This window comes from Nilaparvata lugens, chromosome 2 (genome assembly GCF_014356525.2).
Source record: "Nilaparvata lugens isolate BPH chromosome 2, ASM1435652v1, whole genome shotgun sequence".
Classification (NCBI taxonomy): Eukaryota; Metazoa; Arthropoda; class Insecta; order Hemiptera; family Delphacidae; genus Nilaparvata; species Nilaparvata lugens.
This window is the reverse complement of record NC_052505.1, coordinates 92,679,428-92,699,182: the sequence shown is the minus strand read 5'-3', so window position 1 is coordinate 92,699,182 and position 19,755 is coordinate 92,679,428. Positions and strand designations below refer to the sequence as shown.

Sequence of the window (19,755 nt, the reverse complement as noted above, 5' to 3'; positions counted from 1 at the left end):
CTACAAGGCTAATGTTATATTCCTTCGCCAGGTGGCAGCATAATCGTCCCTCTATGTTATATTGTTAGTTGGAATTTGTAATATCAACATGGCGGACGTACGCCATTAATTTATTTTCAACAAGATGGTGCTCCGCCGCACTATCACAGGGACGTACGAGCTTACCTGGATCAAAATTTGCCAGGCCAGTGGATAGGACGCAGGGGGCCAATCGAGTTTCCAGCACGCTCTCCAGACCTTACACCACTGGATTTCTTCTTGTGGGACACAGTAAAAGATGAGGTGTACAAACGTAAACCACGTAACCTAGACATTCTTTGGAATGAGATTCAAGCAGTGTGTAGAGAAATCTCATTGGACGTTTTGATACGATGTACAGAATCAGTGGTGACTCGTACTCAGAATTGTATTGATGCTGCAGGTCACCAATTTGAACAGTATTAACATTTGTTATTTATGTTTCATTTACATTGGACTTTCAGCTTTCTATTTTCCTAAAATTTAACTTTGTAGAACGGTAAATAAATTTTCTATGAAAGTTCAAAGTGTGTATACATTTTTTTGAAGCACCCGGTATATCTGGTTATTTATGTTTAACTGATCTCGAAAACGGCTTTAACGATTTTCACGAAATTTGGAACATAGTAGGTTTATGATATAAAGATTCGATTGCACTAGGTCTCATCCTTGAGAAAACTCGCTGAACGACATTAAAGGATAATTCATCCTTGGCTGAAACAGCTGTGGATAGTAAAAAAGTGAGTATGTGAAAAATCATAATATCGCATCCCCGAAATTCATAAGATGACGTATAGCCAGCTGTGAAATATAAACACGATCATTTTAGAGAATTGTGTTCTGTTTATCAATAAATAAAAATAACGAGCGAAGCTCGGTGCCCCGATATTGTTGATACTATTCAACATGTTTTGATTCTTGAATAATAAAAAAAAAATAATGAGAAGCTATTTGATCAGCTGTTTTAGCACACTTGAAATTTGGACAATATGAATGTCAACAATGCTTGTCGCCGTCGACTGCGGAAGTTTACGCACAAACGAAAATCCACCTTTAGACAAAAAATGTTTCATCGATCAATATTAAAGTTTTTTATCACAGTGTAATTTCACTGGTCGTCACACCCTTATTGACTAACATCCTCCATACGGAGTCGTTATTGGCTTAAAATAAATATGAGTCTAAAATAAATATCAACTGGTAACTATCCCAACTGTGCCAACTTATTTTTTTAAAAATATTACATTCAACATATTACATCATATTCATGTAATGGTTCACAGCCAAGTTGAAAGTTTCTCCAGAAGAAATCTCATCCCTTCACTGCAAGCTGAGATGGCAACAGAATGTCAGGTTTTGCGAGTAAATTTAAAATCCCTTCATGCTTTCATCCCTTCAACTCACCATGTACATCAGTATGGCGCAAGCGTAATGCAGATTAGTGCCTGGAATAGTACAGTCGTCAGGTTTGTCGTTCGTCAGGTTTATCTGTCGTCTGGTTTGTCGGTCGTCATTTTTTTCGGTTTTGGTCACTACTTCAAGTCTAGTAGAACGATCGGCAGCACAAACTCGTCTGGACAACTACCCTCTTCGCCCAGTAGTGCAGGGTGAACCTCGTCGTCAGTCCGAGCTCGCCATGGTATCGAAAGAATGCTGCTGATCTCCTGTGAAATACAATAATTTAGAAAAATGAGATAATCCCAATAAAAATATGACTGGGCGAGAGCAACAGACCTACTATAGTGGGGTCCACGTTATAATGGCAGTGTTTGATTAGCAATTGTATTGCTATCATTGTGCATCATTCAACAAAGCGGACAGCGCTATCTCTTTCTCGCTTTGCTCTGTTGCCAAATCGTCTTTTAAAAATGTAGAATTAATCATTAACTAACAAAATATTTCATCTTAATAATTAAAATGTATTATGAAATTATTGAAAAATATAATAATTTATTGCTCAATAGAATGAAATTGATTATTTTTAACGAGAATGAACAGTTAATATTACATCAATAAACCTGTATCAGCTACCGTCTATTATAGAAGGCATTGACAAGACAGAGGTTCGGCAACGGTTTTCTCCACTGCCATTATAAAGTGGACCTCACTGTAGCCCAAAACTGCTCTACTCCAAAATTTCATAGATAGTAAACTTTCCAAAAGATAGGTTATGTTTTCACTTCAAAGAGTGCAATTTTATTTTAAAAGAAACTAGAAATTTTGAATTTGAAAGGATGAAGCACTGAATGAGAAAATTGGCTTTTCCAAAAGATAGGCTATTATTTTCACTTCAAAGAGTCAAATTTTATTTTAAAAGAAACTAGAAATTTTGACAGATGGAATTAAATAGAGAATTCATTTATTCAAATGCTAATTAATTTTTCAATTAATTATTTAGGATTTTCGTTAAATAATAATTATAAATTTGGAATTTGGAAGGATAAAGCACTGGACCATTGCAGCCCCGTGCTGCAAACTAAGGTTTGCCTGATCAAAGTACATTTTCATTTTTTCAAGACTAGCTTGCAAATTGAAATGTAATTTGGTAATGATAATGACATGCTGTATTCATAAAAAAATAATAGAAGGGTCATTATAATGGAATTTTATTTCTTCAAACAAGAGTTGATTCTAAAGATAGGATTGTTTCCTGCACCAAGAGAAGTAATAAGTTTTGATAATATATCAAAATTTATCTAAATTTGAAAAGAAATAGTACAAGGAGTATCCTTAGTTTTTCTCTCCCAATCAGTGCTTCTCTGTAAAAAAATATAAATAAATAAATAAAAGATTTGACCTCATGAAGATTTAAAATATATATTGAAAAAATAAGATATCCATTGTAAAATACCTATTTCTATTTAGAAATGTCTATTTGAAAATCGAAATCGAATTTCTAAAATCGAAATGCCTATTTGAATTTTGTTTCATTATTTAATTATTTTTTTATATATAAAACTGGAGTGGAAGGATTCTTGCTTCTTAAATAATGCCCATGCTGCGCTTCCATAAGCTAAGGTAGGCACAGCCATAACTTTATAGAATTTCATTAAAGTATTCTTCCTCGCTTTGTTCTTAAAGGCTCAACTCACACTTACGCGACTCAGGTCGAGAAGAGACTGCGACTCTAGTCTCTTCTCGACGCAGCATGTGTTTTCAAATGGTGACGTCGCGGAGACTAGAATCGACTGGTCTGAGTGTCACCATTTGGAAACACATGCTGCGTCGAGAAGAGACTAGAGTCGCAGTCTCTTCTCGACCTGAGTCGCGTAAGTGTGAGTTGAGCCTAAGGGACCTATTTATTGCTCTACATACAGTGCTGAATTTTAATATACTTGAATTTTACATATGAAGTGGAAGGAGAGCATCAAAACCGAAAGGGACCAGCTTAATATTGAATATGGACAAATGTATTGGTTGCTTGGTCGCCAATCCACCCTATCTTTGAAAAACAAGATCATTCTATACAACCAAATCTTTAAACCAATTTGGATGTATGCGATCCAGCTATGGGGGTGTGCCTGTAAAAGTAACATCAATATGATATAGAAATTTCAAAATAAAGTATCAAGGAATATGGTCAACGCTCCTTGGTATATCAGTAACAGTGACTTGCATAGAGAGCTACACCACAGTATACATACAGTACGGAAACTTGGCTAGTACGCTGACGCTAAAATCCGCCATCTTGTTAGGAAGCGCCGCATTGTAATAGTATCGATGGTAGGTTCGGATCACTTCAATGATCCGGATCAATTGATCTCATTCTCTGCTACGAGCCAATCAGAAGACCAGGATTGGAACTTCCCAAGGTCACGTGACGTGTTTAGTATTGGGGTCATGTAAAAAGCATTAGTTAGATAGGCGATTGATTACAAGTTTCCATTCTGTACCTATTCTGTGGCTACACATCCCATTTGTGTCCAGTGAGATAAGTCGATTTGCGTACGTCTTTTTACTAGTCGATTTGCCATGCGGCATGAGTCGAGACTGAGGCGAGTCAACTAATACCGAATGAAGATCTTACCCCAGGAGGCTGAAGAGAAAGAAGCCGTTTCAACTAGTTTAAAACCAACTTGTGATAGTGTGTGCAGACTATAAAATGTTTACTACTCTCATAATCTGAGAACTACTTGAGTCATCAATGAATGAACTGAAGTTGTACAGTTTTTTTATACTTTAAGGGCCAGTTGCACGTACGTCTGTTAAATATGGACATTAACGTCGATTAACAAATCAGCGTTAGTTTTACGGATTCATTTCTGTTCCACAAAGATCGGTTCGTTTTTAATTCTGATTAAGTTTTCCGAGTAACTAACCAATATTTTAACGGTTTCACAATCCGACAACACTGTAATTTAATAGACATATGTTATTATTCTGAACAAATGGAACAAAATTGAGGTTATGTTATTGAAGCGGTGACCATTCATTAGGCATGCGCCATACAAATGTTATGTCTATCGCCATTGCCAAGTGCTATCTGCAGACGAACCAGATCGAAAACTAACCTCAAAAATCAGCATCTAATTTTGAATGCTAATATTAGCTAAATACACTTCTCTATTTTATTAACGGATGAAATTATTCATTCATATATTTACATTTAGCTCATACTTTGAATTCTGTAGTTTTTTTACCAAAAACATTGGAAGAAAGCTATCAGTAGGTACCTAATCGGCGTTAGTTGGATTTAATTCCCTGTGAATGGCCTGTTAAAAATCGTTTACGTCGATTAGTTTAACAGGCGTTATTTTTCGATTTTTACATTTGTGCAACCAAATTTCTTAATTTCAGCTAATCGCCGTTAAAATGGTGCCAACTAATCAGAATTAAATTTTTTACGCCGGTTAGTTTAATCGGCGTGCGTTTCATAAAGGCCAGAAGGATTGAATGGCTTGGACATTTAGCAGGCAGGAATGAGTGACGAGAGGGTACCATCAAGACTCCTGGAAGAAAGAATGCTTGGGACGAGAAAGAGAGGTCGACCACGGACAAGATGGCTGAACGACGTGATTGGAGACCTCCGGGTGCTGGGCGTGGCAAACTGGCGACGGATTGATCAGGATAGAGACGAATGGAGGCGCTATGTTGAGGAGGCCAAAGTCCACCCAAGACTGTAGAGCCGGATAAAGTAAAAGTAAAGTAAGTTTAATCGGCGTTATCGCTTGAAATTTCTGTTTTGTGCAACCAAAATGCATAGGTTAGCGCTAATCTCGATTGAAGTATAGCATTTAATCCTGATTAAACGTTAACCGACGTACGGGCAACTGGGGGTAAGATTCATAGTGAAATGAAAATTAATGGTCAGTCTCTGAGGCTAGTTTTAATGACAATTAACATAAAAAATCTAAATTGTTGATTGTCATCAATAACATTTTTTTTCAATTTTGCAATTCATAGAACTTTCATCAGGTGGACATTTTCAAAATTGACGAACATTTCTAGAGCCCTGTACGCAACATTGCGTTAAACATTGGTTATTATCTGAAGAATTACTACTCACCTTTTCAAACTCTTGTAAATTTTCACCATCTGGTCTCAAGATATGTGAAGATAAAAGCTCAAAAGCCTTCAATTCTCTCAATTTGACAATTCCACGCACATCTTCAATGAAGATGTTATACCCTGTAAATTGAATAAAACATTATTATTCATCATCGAAAGATGGAAAAATTTTATGTCATTTTTGAGTTTAAGGGAGGTTTGAACTTAATTCATTCATACAATAAGTACATCATCAAAATGACAGGTAGAGAAAAAATAAGGTAAGGTTTGCTGTTCCAAGTAATTTCATTCATTCTCAAAATCAAAACTTTTCTGAGCCTTGAGATTAAGAATAGTTCATTATTTATTTATTTATACATGGATACAATAACAAATCATATAAATATGATTGGGAAGGAACAACAACAGGCTTGGCCCAAAACTATTCCATTCCCAAATTTTGATTACATGTCCAAAAAATAGGTTATGTTTCTTCTGTAAGAAGTTCAAGCTCAACTTTCGTCCAAAAATAAATATGAGATGCAAATTTTAAATTTAGAAAAATTAAAACACCAAATTATAGTTAAATATTACACTTAATTATCACTGCACATTGTATTAATTAAGTTATTTTATGAATTTTGAAGCCAAAAATACACACAAATTCTCACTAAGAACAACTTATAATTAATACTTAAGAGCTTGTGATCTAAAATTTTGATTATTCGAAAATGTTTTGTCCAATACATTTCAAGCCTTTTTGTAGAACCTCCACCCTCTCTAAACCATTCCGGTCACGTGATGATGGAAAGAATTATTATTGCATATCCTTTTCAGAGAGTCGACAATAATTATTAATTTATTATTTGAAACACCGCCGATTTATGTAGTTACATTACAATACTACATTATCAATATTCTAATGATGCATTCAATCTTCATTGTGATTAATAGTTTTTCATACTATGAAAACTTTGTTGCATAATTAGCTGCTATACTGTCATTAATTGTATTATTGTAAATTAGTGTATAAATCAGAGTATACTGTAAACTTTCATGAATGAAGAATTCTAATCTAATCTAAACCATCCATCGCTACCATTTTGAAACAATCCTTCAATGGTTTTCTCTCAGTGCATTACTATAGTGAAGTCCACGTTATAGAGGCAGTGGAGAAAGATAGGAGAACAACGTTGCCGATTCTCTGCCTTGCCACTGACTATAGAGAATAGCTGATGCCGGTATATCTGATATAATATCACGGGCCGGTTTCCGGGCTAGTGAGGTCCACGTTATAATGTCAGTATTTGATCAACATTCGTGTTGTTACCCTTGTCTATCATTCGACAAAGCAGATAGCGCTATCCTTATCTAGCTCCGCAACGTTGCCAGATCGGTTTTCAACAATGTAGAAATATAATTAATCAACAAAATATTCAATCTCTGTTACAAATCTGTTATTTAATCATTGAAAAATATACTTTCTTGATGAATAAAATATATATTCATTTTAAACAAGAACGAAACTTTAGGGCCGGTTTCCGAGCTCGGGATTTAGCCAAGTCCTAGACTTTAAACAGCTGGAGTCAGAAAATTGGATTTCCGAAACGGGGCGAGGTCGCAGTCCACGTTTAAATTAAATTTCGAAAAACTAGAAAATTGAACGCAAAATAAAATAAAGAGAAAATAGTGTAAAGTTTCAGCTATTTTGAATTATCTAGGAATGTTTCATTTCGTCAGGGAAAACTTTTCCAATATTATAGAACTGAGAAAATAAAGATCACCATAAAAACTACGACTACGCCCCGTTTCGGAAAGCCAATTTTCTGACTCCAGCTGTTTAAAGTCTAGGACTTAGCAAAATCGCGAGCTCGGAAACCGGCCTTAAATGCTCGTTCTTGTTTAACATGAATATATATTTTATTCATCAAGAAAGTATATTTTTCAATGATTAAATAACAGATTTGTAACAGAGATTAAATATTTTGTTGATTAATTATATTTCTACATTGTTGAAATCCGAACTTACAACGTTGCGGAGCTAGATAAGGATAGCGCTATCTGCTTTGTCGAATGATAGACAAGGGTAACAACACGAATGTTGATCAAATACTGACATTATAAAGTGGACCTCACTAAAGCTCGAGGTTAAATTATACAGTGTTCGGAAAGTCACTGTGAACTTGAATTATGAAAATTAAGTACTTGGTGACTTCCGAACACTCTATAGAAGACAAGAAATTTGATCATTTTCAAGAAACGGTTAGTGATAATAATACGTTTAGTGAGCCGTGAATAGGATAGAAAAAAACGTTTATTAAATCAATAAGCTCCTTAAATGAATGAATTTATTTATTGCTTCATACAGTGTATGATTACAAAGTTTTTGAAAATGTTCCACAAAAATGAACAGAGACAGTTTTTCACACAACAATAAGCTACCTTAAGCAAACCTAAGATACCTTACCATGCACAAAACATGTGAGTTTAAATAAATATATCGGTGAACTCTTTTATTACAAGAATTTACTATTTTTACAGCTAACTATAATCATGATATTAAATTATTGATTGTAAAGATAGGAAAACCAAACAAACTTACCGAACAAAACCAACTCTTCGAGGTTACGACACTGCCAAGCGCATATGACTAAAGGATTCACGAGTTGTTGTTCAACCAGGATATTTTCGGGAGGATAACTTTCCAAATCGGTGAAATCGAACGGGGAATAATTGCCCATTATGTCGACCCACCAGAGCGATCGTAGAGTCGAACTGAATTCATGCAACTTTTGCAAAGCGGCCGGGTTCATCTGCAAATAAATAACCAGTCAACATCTCAACAATCCAATAAATTAAACATTCAAAGATGGAATTAAATTAGTCAATTCCTAAACGATTCAATTAATTATGCATTTAAAGATGGAATGTAACTGACCGAGCGTTAGCGAGTTCTCTCTTTTGACTTACTGAAGGCCGAAGTCGCTGTCCGTCTGTTTGTATGTTTTACAATAACTTTAGAAAAAATTGTTCAACCCGCTTCAAATTTTGAACACGTATTCTTCGAACCTTTTTACAGGTCAAGTTCGTTGGAGAACAAAATTGACTCACTCCTTCGTCCTTTTTCAGGATATAAAAATAAGATTGAAAGTGAATAAGAAAAAATTTGTTGTGGTTCATCATTTAGTCAGCTGAAGAATTCATTGCATGCAATTACAACAATTTTTCCATTCATTCATCCATAACATTGACACATGATTTCAGAAGGTTAATATACAACATAATTTACAACTTATACATCAACAAACTGATATAGGTTGAGATATCAATGTGCGATTTTCGCCATTCATTTTCTCTTGGAACTCTGTATCGAAATCATGTTTTACATGACCATCTTCTAATTTATAAAAATTAATTTGGATTCATATGAGGGTCAAAGATTGTTAAAGAGAAAGAGTTATTTCTCATTTCAAATAGGATCACCAATGAAACCTACAGTCTAATTATTCTTGTAAAATGAATATTCAGTTGTTTCCATTAATTTTCACCTACTCAGTGTAATAAAAGTTACGGGATTCAAAGATTACAATACAACAGTTCCTGAGCGAGTTCTCAAACCCAGGGGGTCACTAATTACTATTATGTATCTATTCTGAATATACCAATCAAATGGTTTCTTTATTTTATGGCAAATAAATGAATTTGAACTCTTTTATACAAGAATTTACTATTTTTACAGCTAACTATAATCATGATATTGAATTATTGATTGTAAAGATAGGAAAACCAAACAAACTTACCGAACAAAACCAACTCTTCGAGGTTACGACACTGCCAAGCGCATATGACTAAAGGATTCACGAGTTGTTGTTCAACCAGGATATTTTCGGGAGGATAACTTTCCAAATCGGTGAAATCGAACGGGGAATAATTGCCCATTATGTCGACCCACCAGAGCGATCGTAGAGTCGAACTGAATTCATGCAACTTTTGCAAAGCGGCCGGGTTCATCTGCAAATAAATAACCAGTCAACTTCTCAACAATCCAATAAATTAAACATTCAAAGATGGAATTAAATTAGTCAATTCCTAAACGATTCAATTAATTATGCATTTAAAGATGGAATGTAACTGAACGAGCGTTAGCGAGTTCTCTCTTTTGACTTACTGAAGGCCGAAGTCGCTGTCCGTCTGTTTGTATGTTCTACAATAACTTTAGAAAAAATTGTTCAACCCGCTTCAAATTTTGAACACGTATTCTTCGAACCTTTTTACAGGTCAAGTTCGTTGGAGAAGAAAATTGACTCACTCCTTCGTCCTTTTTCAGGATATAAAAATAAGATTGAAAGTGAATAAGAAAAAATTTGTTGTGGTTCATCATTTAGTCAGCTGAAGAATTCATTGCATGCAATTACAACAGTTTTTACATTCATTCATCTATAACATGACACATGATTTCAGAAGGTTAATATACAACATAATTTACAACTTATACATCAACAAACTGATATGGGTTGAGATATCAATGTGCGATTTTCACCATGCATTTTCTCTTGGAACTCTGTATGGAAATCATGTACCACATGACCATCTTCTTATTTATAAAAATTAATTTGGATTCATATGAGGGTCAAAGATTGTTAAAGAGAAAGAGTTATTTCTCATTTCAAATAGGATCACCAATGAAACCTAGAGTCAAATTATTCTTGTAAAATGAATATATTTAGTTGTTTCCATTTATTTTCACCTACTCAGTATAATAAAAGTTACGGGATTCAAAGATTACAATACAACAGTTCCTGAGCGAGTTCTCAAACCCAGAGGGTCAGTAGTTACTGTTATGTATCTATTCTGAATATACCAATCAAATGGTTTCTTTATTTTGTGGGAGATAAAATGGGCTTACATGGTACAAGACAGATGAGACTAAACTCAATAAACTAATCAAATTGTTTCTTTATTTTGTGGGAGATAAAATTGGTGTAATGGGCACATGAAATCAAAGTAAGTACGTTTATAACCAGAGACGAATAAAGCAATGCTTTCTTTTATCTATGGTATTTTTATAACTTTCATTGGCTTAGTAATCAGCCTTCCTATGAGAGGTATCGAGTATTGTAATACTAGACCATAGAATGATTAGCTTAATAACAGAATTCATAAATTGAATATAAAAAATAATGAATAATCATTACTAAGCGAAAATCCTAATTAAATGCTGTTAATCACCCCGAAGACTTCTGTAGTAGATCTGCTACTGCAAATATTGACATCAGGGTGATTTACAGCATTTAATTAGGATTTTCCCTTAATAATAAATATTCATTAATTGGCATTTGAACGATTGCAATGTCAAATTATTTCCATCTAATGATAAAATAATGAAGTATATGTACGATGAGTAATAAATTTGCTCACCTTTCTGCAGAAGAATACTTTCAAATGAGTGAGAGGCATACTGCTTTTCAAAATGGAATCAAGTATATTCACTCCATCGTAGGAATAAATTAAATTCAGTCGTAGTTCGCACATTGGACTGAAATAACAAAACAGTATTGCGATTATAGGAATTTAATTACATAGTTATTGTAATTACTGGATTACATAGAACCAATAAAGACTAATCTCAAATTTGACATTTATATTACAGTAAATAGAGTAGTATATATAATTTTCTAATGCATTCATAATAAATTATTTTCTCTGCCAATATTAATTTAACTGCCAGACGCATTCTTGTTATAAATTCTTCATAACTTTTCTCTGATTGTACTAGTAGTTCTGTGAACAGTAGACCTCACGCAGTATTCTCATCCACAAGTACCTGATTGAAACTATAGACCTTATGGAAATACATCAATAGACTGGCTTCACCACACATCTGTGTAATCACTTGTCAGCTGATTTATGATGAATAATTCTATAGTCTAATTTTTACTCTAATATTGGTATGAAGGAGGCTAATTTTTCCTTTTATATTATCCTTGAAATGCAAAATTTCCAAAAACCTTGTTGGTATATACGTCGACGCGCAATTGAAAAAGGAACATACCTGTCAAATTTCATGAAAATCTATTACCGCGTTTCGCCGTACATCCGCAACATATAAACATTCAAACATTCATATGAGATGCGATTATGTGCAAGTGCACGCGTGGTCATGCATGACCAAGCGCGCAGATGAGAAACAAAATCTGGCAAGAGAAATAGAAACACTCACACTGAACGCGCATTTAGGGTGAGCAGCAACAGACAAGTCACGACGTATTTCAATGGCTCTTTCCAGATTTTGTTTTTCGGCTCTCTGATTTGACTTGCACTTGCACCTATCTTCAGACTCTGAGAGCCGGTTGCACAAAAGCCGGTTAAATTCTAACCATTTGATTGATTCCATGAAAGCCAATCAAAAAAGCCATATTTTCAAAAACGCCTTCTCTGATAGATTCTCTTGAAATTAATCACGATTAAAATTTAATCGGCTTTTGTGGAACCGGGCCTAAGTATGTTAGTGTTTTCTCTTTAAACGTGTTTTTAAATGAAAATTTGAATAAATAGTGGAATGGATTTAAAACACAAGACTTTGAATATTTAGACCCACTTTTCAAATTTATTAATCAGATAAAAATCACAGGAAATATCAGAAATCAGAACTATTTTTGAGAAAATATTTCAAGCTCAGATTTACTTACTTCTTTTTCGTGAATGAATCCCACGCATCTTCAGAAGTTCCTGGATGTGTATCCAAGATGCCATGGACATGAATCACTAGTCGCTGCAGACTACCGTTGGCACTCAAAACTGATAGCAGATCATCATTTACATAATCGAAATCTAAGCTTAATACCTGAAAACGAAATATTTGTTGAGCTTAGAGAGAAAACCTAGAAGAATAGTAGTAAGTGGATTTGCTCACGATGTGTGAGTTACATTAAACTCCTATATAGAATAGAATGACTTATTTGTTGACGTGGCGAAGTTTGGACAGTAATGTCCACTCTACCACTAAACCATGAATGACTCACTTATTAATGAATAAGTCAGGTAATATTCTACCAATTTTTCATCCACTGAATTGAGTTGCTGCCTTAATTTTACTCCTAACAGGGCAAAGTTGAGGCGCGGCCGGCCCTCTCTTACACTTAAACCCTCGAACTGACTAGCTTAGACAAGTTGAGTCCTACCTATATTTAATATACGGTCACATTTTAAACTAGCTATTATTTTTATACAATTCTTTCCCACGAAAACCATTCTGCAATTCACAAAGAGAAAGTACATTAATTTCCGGTACTAGATATGAGTTAATTTAATTTGATCTCTCATATGATGCATTATACATGAATAAGATAATAAGATATTCTAGTTAGAACATATCAGTTATCTTTATTCATTTATATTATAAGTACATTATCAAAATGATAGGGAGAGGAAAAATAAGGTAACCTTGTGCTATTCCTCTCCCAAATTTAAATAACACACAGTCCAAAATAGGTCAAGTCTTGTAGTTCTTCAATTCACAAAATTTTCGTTCATGGAGTATTTTCACAGAGTAGATTTTCAAATTTAGATGCTTCAAAACTAAACGTAGAAGAAATATTTCACATTATTATAACTAAAATAGAAAATCTTCACATAATAAAAATATAATTTTGAAGAATAACCGAAAAACAAACTTTATTCAAAGCATAGCTGATCTTATTAGTTTGCAATAAAATCAGAATTTGAATTCTAACTAACACTGACAGTTGAATGTGATATAATAGAGTTAAGATGTTTCTTCAGAAATTGGTACAATAGTTATATTTTTCAAAAAATAATTTGCAAATGATTAATATTTAGTCAATATACATACAAAGCATGTACACACCCTTACATTATACAATATAAATATTTCATATTATTGTTTTGGAATTATTAATAGATGTTTATACAGCCGGTAAGCCAAGGACAAGTTTAATGACTGCAACAGACTGCAAATATGAAGAGTGTTCTCTCTGTCTTGACTTTGACACAGTTTGACCTCCCAGTGAAACAAATAGAACTTCTAAGCTCTGATTAATTCTCAAACTAATTTCTTTCGTGAAATCTTGATTAATGAAACCTGAGAAGTTACTATCTATCTATAAGTTACTATCTATTTCACTATCCATGACGAACTGCAAGTTAATAATTCGTTTTTGAACTATTTGTGACGACACCACAGTCAAATCTCTTAATAATAGTTATTAAAAATCTGGTGTGGTACACTCACACAACTTTCCTTGCTAATTGAACTGTAAGCCACATTCTTAAACGATGATAATTTAGGGGAATAACACAATGCCGATTGGCGCAACATATTTGAAACTACGATCAGACCACTGTATATGTGTATGTTGTTTTCAGAGTAATTTTTCCTTGTCATGGAATTGTAGCTAAATTGTGAAATTCGATGATTTTTTTTAAAAGTCGTCAAAACAGCTGTTCTACAGATAAAATATCTCGACTATGTGTTCTTTTTATAAACTGCTCTACCTACCTACCTCATGCACGAGAAGGAGGTTACAAAGTCCATTTCTCAAGGATGGGGTGGACCCCCCATTAGTTTTCCAGAAAGGAGACTCATGCCAGCTGATAGAGCTGATAAATAACTATACAGGGTATGAATTTGAAAAAATTGGTCGTCATTTTTGATAAAATCGTAAAAACATGGTTTTTTAGTAATTATCCGCCATTTTTCTTGATAATATTACGGAGCTCCTGCAATTTTCCCAGAAATGAGACTCATGTCAGTTGATAGTGCTCATGAATGTCTATCCATGGTATAAATTTGAAGAAAATCGTTAGAGCCGTTTTCGAGAAAACCGTGGAAAACATGGTTTTTTAGTAATTATCCGTCATTTTTCCGCCATCTTGATTTGAATTTTATTGAATTTCTTATTGTCAGATCCTCATGGAATAAGGACCTCAAGTTTAAAATTTCAAGTCAATCGGTTGATTAGGAATGGAGTTATCGTGTACACACACACACACACACACACACACACAAAAATCATGTTTTTGGACTCAGGGGACCTTGAAACGAATAGAAAACTTGAAATTAGGGTACCTTATTTCTATTGTAAAGCAATACTTTCCTTACCTATGGTAATAGGGCAAGGAAAGTAAAAACAAGTACTCAGTTGTGGAACGCTTTCGGATTTTTAAATCCATTATCAACACTGTGTTCAACCCGAGTGTATATTCGAAAATTATAAATTACAATGTTCAAAAATTTGACTATAGTTTTGTCAAAAACAAAGTAAAAAGTTAGTAACCACTTGATAATCAATCTGAAGAAATTTGTAGAGCAAATATTTCCATACCTGTGATAAATTGTTCATGTGTTATTGTTAATGCCAAGATACTATACAAATGGTAGATATAAAAGGGAATTGAAAATCTATTCATTTGAAAATGGAATCATATTTGTGATTCGTTGTTCATCTGTTGTCGAAATATTCAGTCTAAATACTGTTCACCTTCATTATTATTTATGAATATTATTGGCAATAATATGACAATTAATGACTGAATTAGAATGCCTACAGAGTATTGAGATGAAAGGAAATGAAGATTGTATTAACAAACTGCAGAAAAAAAATGGAAGAGAAGACTTTAAAGTTTTGACTCCGCTCAGTAAAGAGTATTTCCATTTTCATTATTTGATATTAGTAATTTAATATCACACATAATTTATTTGTATTATAAATACATGTAGGTCTACCTCTGTTTTATTCAAATACTTTTTGGGTTTTCAGTTACTGGTCATTTAAGTAAACTAGAAAGGGAAAATGGAAATACATACTTGCAGGTTTTGCAGTGTGTAGAAAACCTTGTGATCCAGAACAAAGAGATCATAAAGGTCAGGATCACTCTTCATGGAAGCTAGTCCCAGTCGTCGAAAATGACTAGCGTGGTGATTTGAGATTCTCTCTAGAATAGTCTTGCCGCATAACACGAGGTCTTCTATACATCCTAAATTTAATGCTTCCAAGCGATGGCTCTTTTTCAAAATACTGAGGATGGGATTCAAAAACCACCTGCACAAAAAATAAAACGAAACGTTAATGGTTTTGTTGTATCAATGTTCACTGAAAATGAAACGACATTTTGAATGAAATTACAGTCTTGTTCATAGCATACTTGATACTTAACTAAGAAGCCTAAAATAAAAGAACTCCACACCTGGATGAAATAAAATTATTTTTATTTAATTAATGATTTGGTTTGATATTGATTAATGTTGTATGAATTTAAAATTCAGCTTTATGTATATCTTTAATTATTGTTATTTCTTAGAATGGAATATTGAGTTGGTTGAATGTTAATTATTGTAAGTCTATATTAAAATATTTTATATATTAATATTAATGTACAAGTGAATAAGATATATTAAGACTCCATGTCGGCGTACAAGTTTTCTTTTGCCGACGTGTAGCACAAAGTTGTTTTCCTTTTTGTTGTATTCTGTATATATTTTTTGTGCAATAAACGATTTGATTTGAACTAAGTATCAAGTTAAGTATTTATCAATATTCGCCACAAATTAAACAGCGCATTGTTAGTAAAATTACAGAGATTTGTAGGGACACATACACATGCCACATAGTGTGGTGATGTGTCTTTACACGTTTGAATGCCCTGCTTGTTTACGTTGGTTCCCGCTACAACAAGTCCAACACTGGCTGTTTTTACACTAAGGCTCAACTCACACTTACGCGACTCAAGTCGAGAAGAGACTGCTCTAGTCTCTTCTAGACGCAGCATGTGTTTTCAAATGGCGACACTCAGACCAGTCGATTCTAGTCTACGCGACCTCACGACTGTGAGACTGAGTTGAGCGTCGACTCGACATGTTGGTCGAGCCTCGACTTGAGTTGCGTAGTACCGTGCATTTTTAATGAAAGTGAGGTTGTTTTATGAAAGTGATGTTTCATCATTTTAGATAAGACAATAATAAGAATTATATAAGACAATATATGCATAATAATACGAGTAGTTATAAAATTTGTTACATGCGGAATAGTGTCGATTTGGATCTTATATTCTTAATAAAGTAAAATTAGAAATTGAGTACGATGTAACTGAAGTAGTGACAATGAGCAAGAAAGTCGTAAGGTTGAGAGACTGGAGTATCCTCGATTGGAGTCGTACGATTTGAGTCGAGGTAGTGTGGGTTGAGCCTTAACGATTCGTCGACACGACAGGAAGCTCTCCGATTGGCTGATTGGGTTGACACATTGAGTATTATTCCTTGTGCCTTCGAGGAATCATTAGGGGCTAGACCATACGTATCGGAATGTTATTTAATGGAGCCGTCCACACGCTGGATAGTACTGGCTGCAGACGAATCCTCTGTCGGCTCCATTGCCCGAGTCGCAAGAAGACTCATTCGCCGCCAGTGCAAAAACTATACAAAAACCGCTACGTATGATCTGGCCTAAATGTGGAAACGAACATTTGCTGTCTGACGACGCGGACTCAATCCGTCAAGTGTGTACCTTGCTCAAGTATTTTATATGCATTGCTTAGATATAGGCTACTTGAAATTTAATGTACTGAAATGTAGATAAATTAAGGAATCTTAAAGAATTCCATTGAAAACATTTTTAAATAATAGAGCAATGCTTTTTTCAAGATTACGTCCTAAGGACTCTAGTTATGAAGTATAAGAAAATTCAGGAGAACTAATCAAAGCAGCCATCTTATCAAAAAAGGCCTTCTCTGATTGGTTCTCGTGGTTAAAAATTAACCAATTCAACGGTGAGTTCTTAATATTGTACAACATGCTGATGAGTTCGTATTTTTGACTTTCTGTTAATGTGACTAGCTTTCAGGTATTAGCTTTCTATCTTTTTTCAATATTTGACGTGTCCTTGTGATCACATTATGGACCTAAAAATCTAAATACTAACTGGCTTTTGTGCAACCGGGCAAATGCTTACTTAATTTAGGTAAGCAACGTAAGGTTAATTTGCTTTATTGTAAGCCCATGCTATGCTTTATTTGTAAGTAATTTGTAGACCTAATAACAATGTATACTTGTCCATTGGGTCTAAATGTTGTTCAAACATTTTGCACCAATCAACTAGAAAATTAACATTATTTTAACCTTTTTATCAAGTTCCTGAAACCTACATATTATAAATTACGGTATACAGAGTGGCTCAGGAAAACGGAAATTTTCTTAAATAATGTAATGTTTACACATAAATCCATAAAACTAATTGATTACTAATAAAATGACATGCAATAATCATGCCATTGATGTTTCTACAATCAGAATGTCCAAGAGCAGCTCTTTATTCTTCAAGATGACATCGGAAAGATGCGGTCTCACTCTACCTTCACAGATTGTTATAGAACCTCTGGAATGACAGTGTAGCAAATCTTGGGGGGGGGATGGCAGTGATTTCGTTCCAATTTTTTATAGTTACTTAGTGTAATTTTCAGTTATAGTTACATGTAGTTACGCAGGCTAAGAAGCTTGAGAATGCGAAAAATCGCTGTAAGGCAACATGGGATGTGATAAACTCACATCGGTCCTCGCAGAGGAGACAGCTTGATTTTTCAAGTTCTTATGCATTCAACAATTTTTTTATCGAATCGGTAAACAGCATTGAGAGAGATCTGCTTACAGAGTTCAGAGTTGATGATGATCAAGTTAAGCTGTTGGATTATACAAACTTATACACTTTATCTTCACCAAGACCAGCGGAGCCGGATAGGTTGTGTCAATAGGTTGTGGCTGCAAGAGTTTTACTACGGTAGTGCTTTTGAAGTACCTTTTCCTCTGTGTTTCTTCCGCCCCATCACTCCGCCTGCTCTGAAGATTATTCGTTCATTCAAGCTATCCTGGAGCCCTGATATGTATGACATGTCTGTATTTATGCTTAGAGAAGTGGTGGATGATATTGCGGACCCCCTTGCTGCCGTAGTTAATGACAGTCTGAGATCTGCTATCTTTCCTGACTTCCTAAAAACCTCAAGAACCGTTCATGTGCACAAGAAGGGTAACCACCAGAGCCTCAACAGCTTCAAGCCAAGATCCATAACTCCAATTTTCGGAAAGCTGGTAGAAGAGGTCATCAAACCCCAACTTGAAGAGTTCTTTGAGAGTAACAAACTTTTCTCAAGTATGCAGTTTTGTTGGTCGATATGCAGCGACAGGCCAGTCACATCGTGTTTGTTGTTCCTCAGCTGCACTCTAGGTTGCAACATGATCTCACGTGCACTTGCACATAAGTGCATCCAATATAATTACCGTATACGCTCATAACTTGACGTTACCTACAATTAAAAATTTCCAGCTTTCTTGGCCACTCTGTAAAGCTAATATAAACTTAACATAATTTCATATCCGTGTTGTTGATGAGCTCAGCAACCATATAATTTTAAATGATAGGCTACATATAAATACTATAACATAATAGCAAAAATTATTATTGTGACTCGAATAAAAATATTCTTTCAATATGAAACTTAGATTTCAAATTTATTGTTGCTACCTAATATTGATAGAATTTTTTTGTTTTTTAACAATCTAAATTACAAGAATAGGCTAGCTAGCTACCGCATAGTTCATTTAGGTAACTCATTTTGAAGATATGGTAATGTAGGAGCGTAGCTCACTTTCTCATAACCAGTTGGGCTGCTTTCTCAACAAATACAGTTTCTGAATATATTGAAAAAATAAATAAGTTAATGCGATGAAAGTAACTTACCTCAAATTCTCTAGTCCAACGCCTGCTGCAGAATAATCCTTTGAGTAATCGAAACAACTGTGAGTTGGGATTAATGAAACACTTTTCAGATTGTAGTTTCCAATAAGACCTCTTAGAACATTTTTCATTTCACGAGTACAAAAAGGATCTAAAATATCAAAATTAACAGTTATATTCTGCAGTTTAGAACCCAAACAGCTGGTCAGGTACTGAACTTTGGATGCGTTGTCCAAATTATTGGAATTCAAATTTACTGATACATTTTTCCAGAAACTAGGATGGTACAACGCATTTCTCCAGTGCTTGCAGGTCGAAGATGCCCTGATTCGATCCGATTCCGTAAGATAAGAAAATATTTCGTACAACAATACACTAGGCAAATTATTCCAATATACTATTTCAGCAGCCATCTTCTGCCATCTAATCTAACTAAACTCAAGTAAATACACGGACTCAGTAAATTCAGTACATCAACAAAACAGCTCTCACCTGATTTCACTTGTCA

General features: G+C 34.3%; 1 protein-coding gene across 1 annotated transcript; it reads right to left on the bottom strand.

Moving 5' to 3' along the window:
- Positions 1-962: 962 nt before the first annotated feature.
- Positions 963-19,755, bottom strand: LOC111048333 (F-box only protein 33). The gene is made up of 7 exons (XM_022334210.2): positions 19,251-19,755; positions 15,332-15,566; positions 12,195-12,349; positions 10,924-11,041; positions 9,306-9,516; positions 5,525-5,646; positions 963-1,682 (listed from the first exon to the last, which is right to left on the bottom strand). The coding sequence occupies exons 1-7, from the start codon at positions 19,658-19,660 to the stop codon at positions 1,551-1,553; spliced, it is 1,383 nt and encodes a 460-aa protein (XP_022189902.2). The 5' UTR covers positions 19,661-19,755; the 3' UTR covers positions 963-1,550.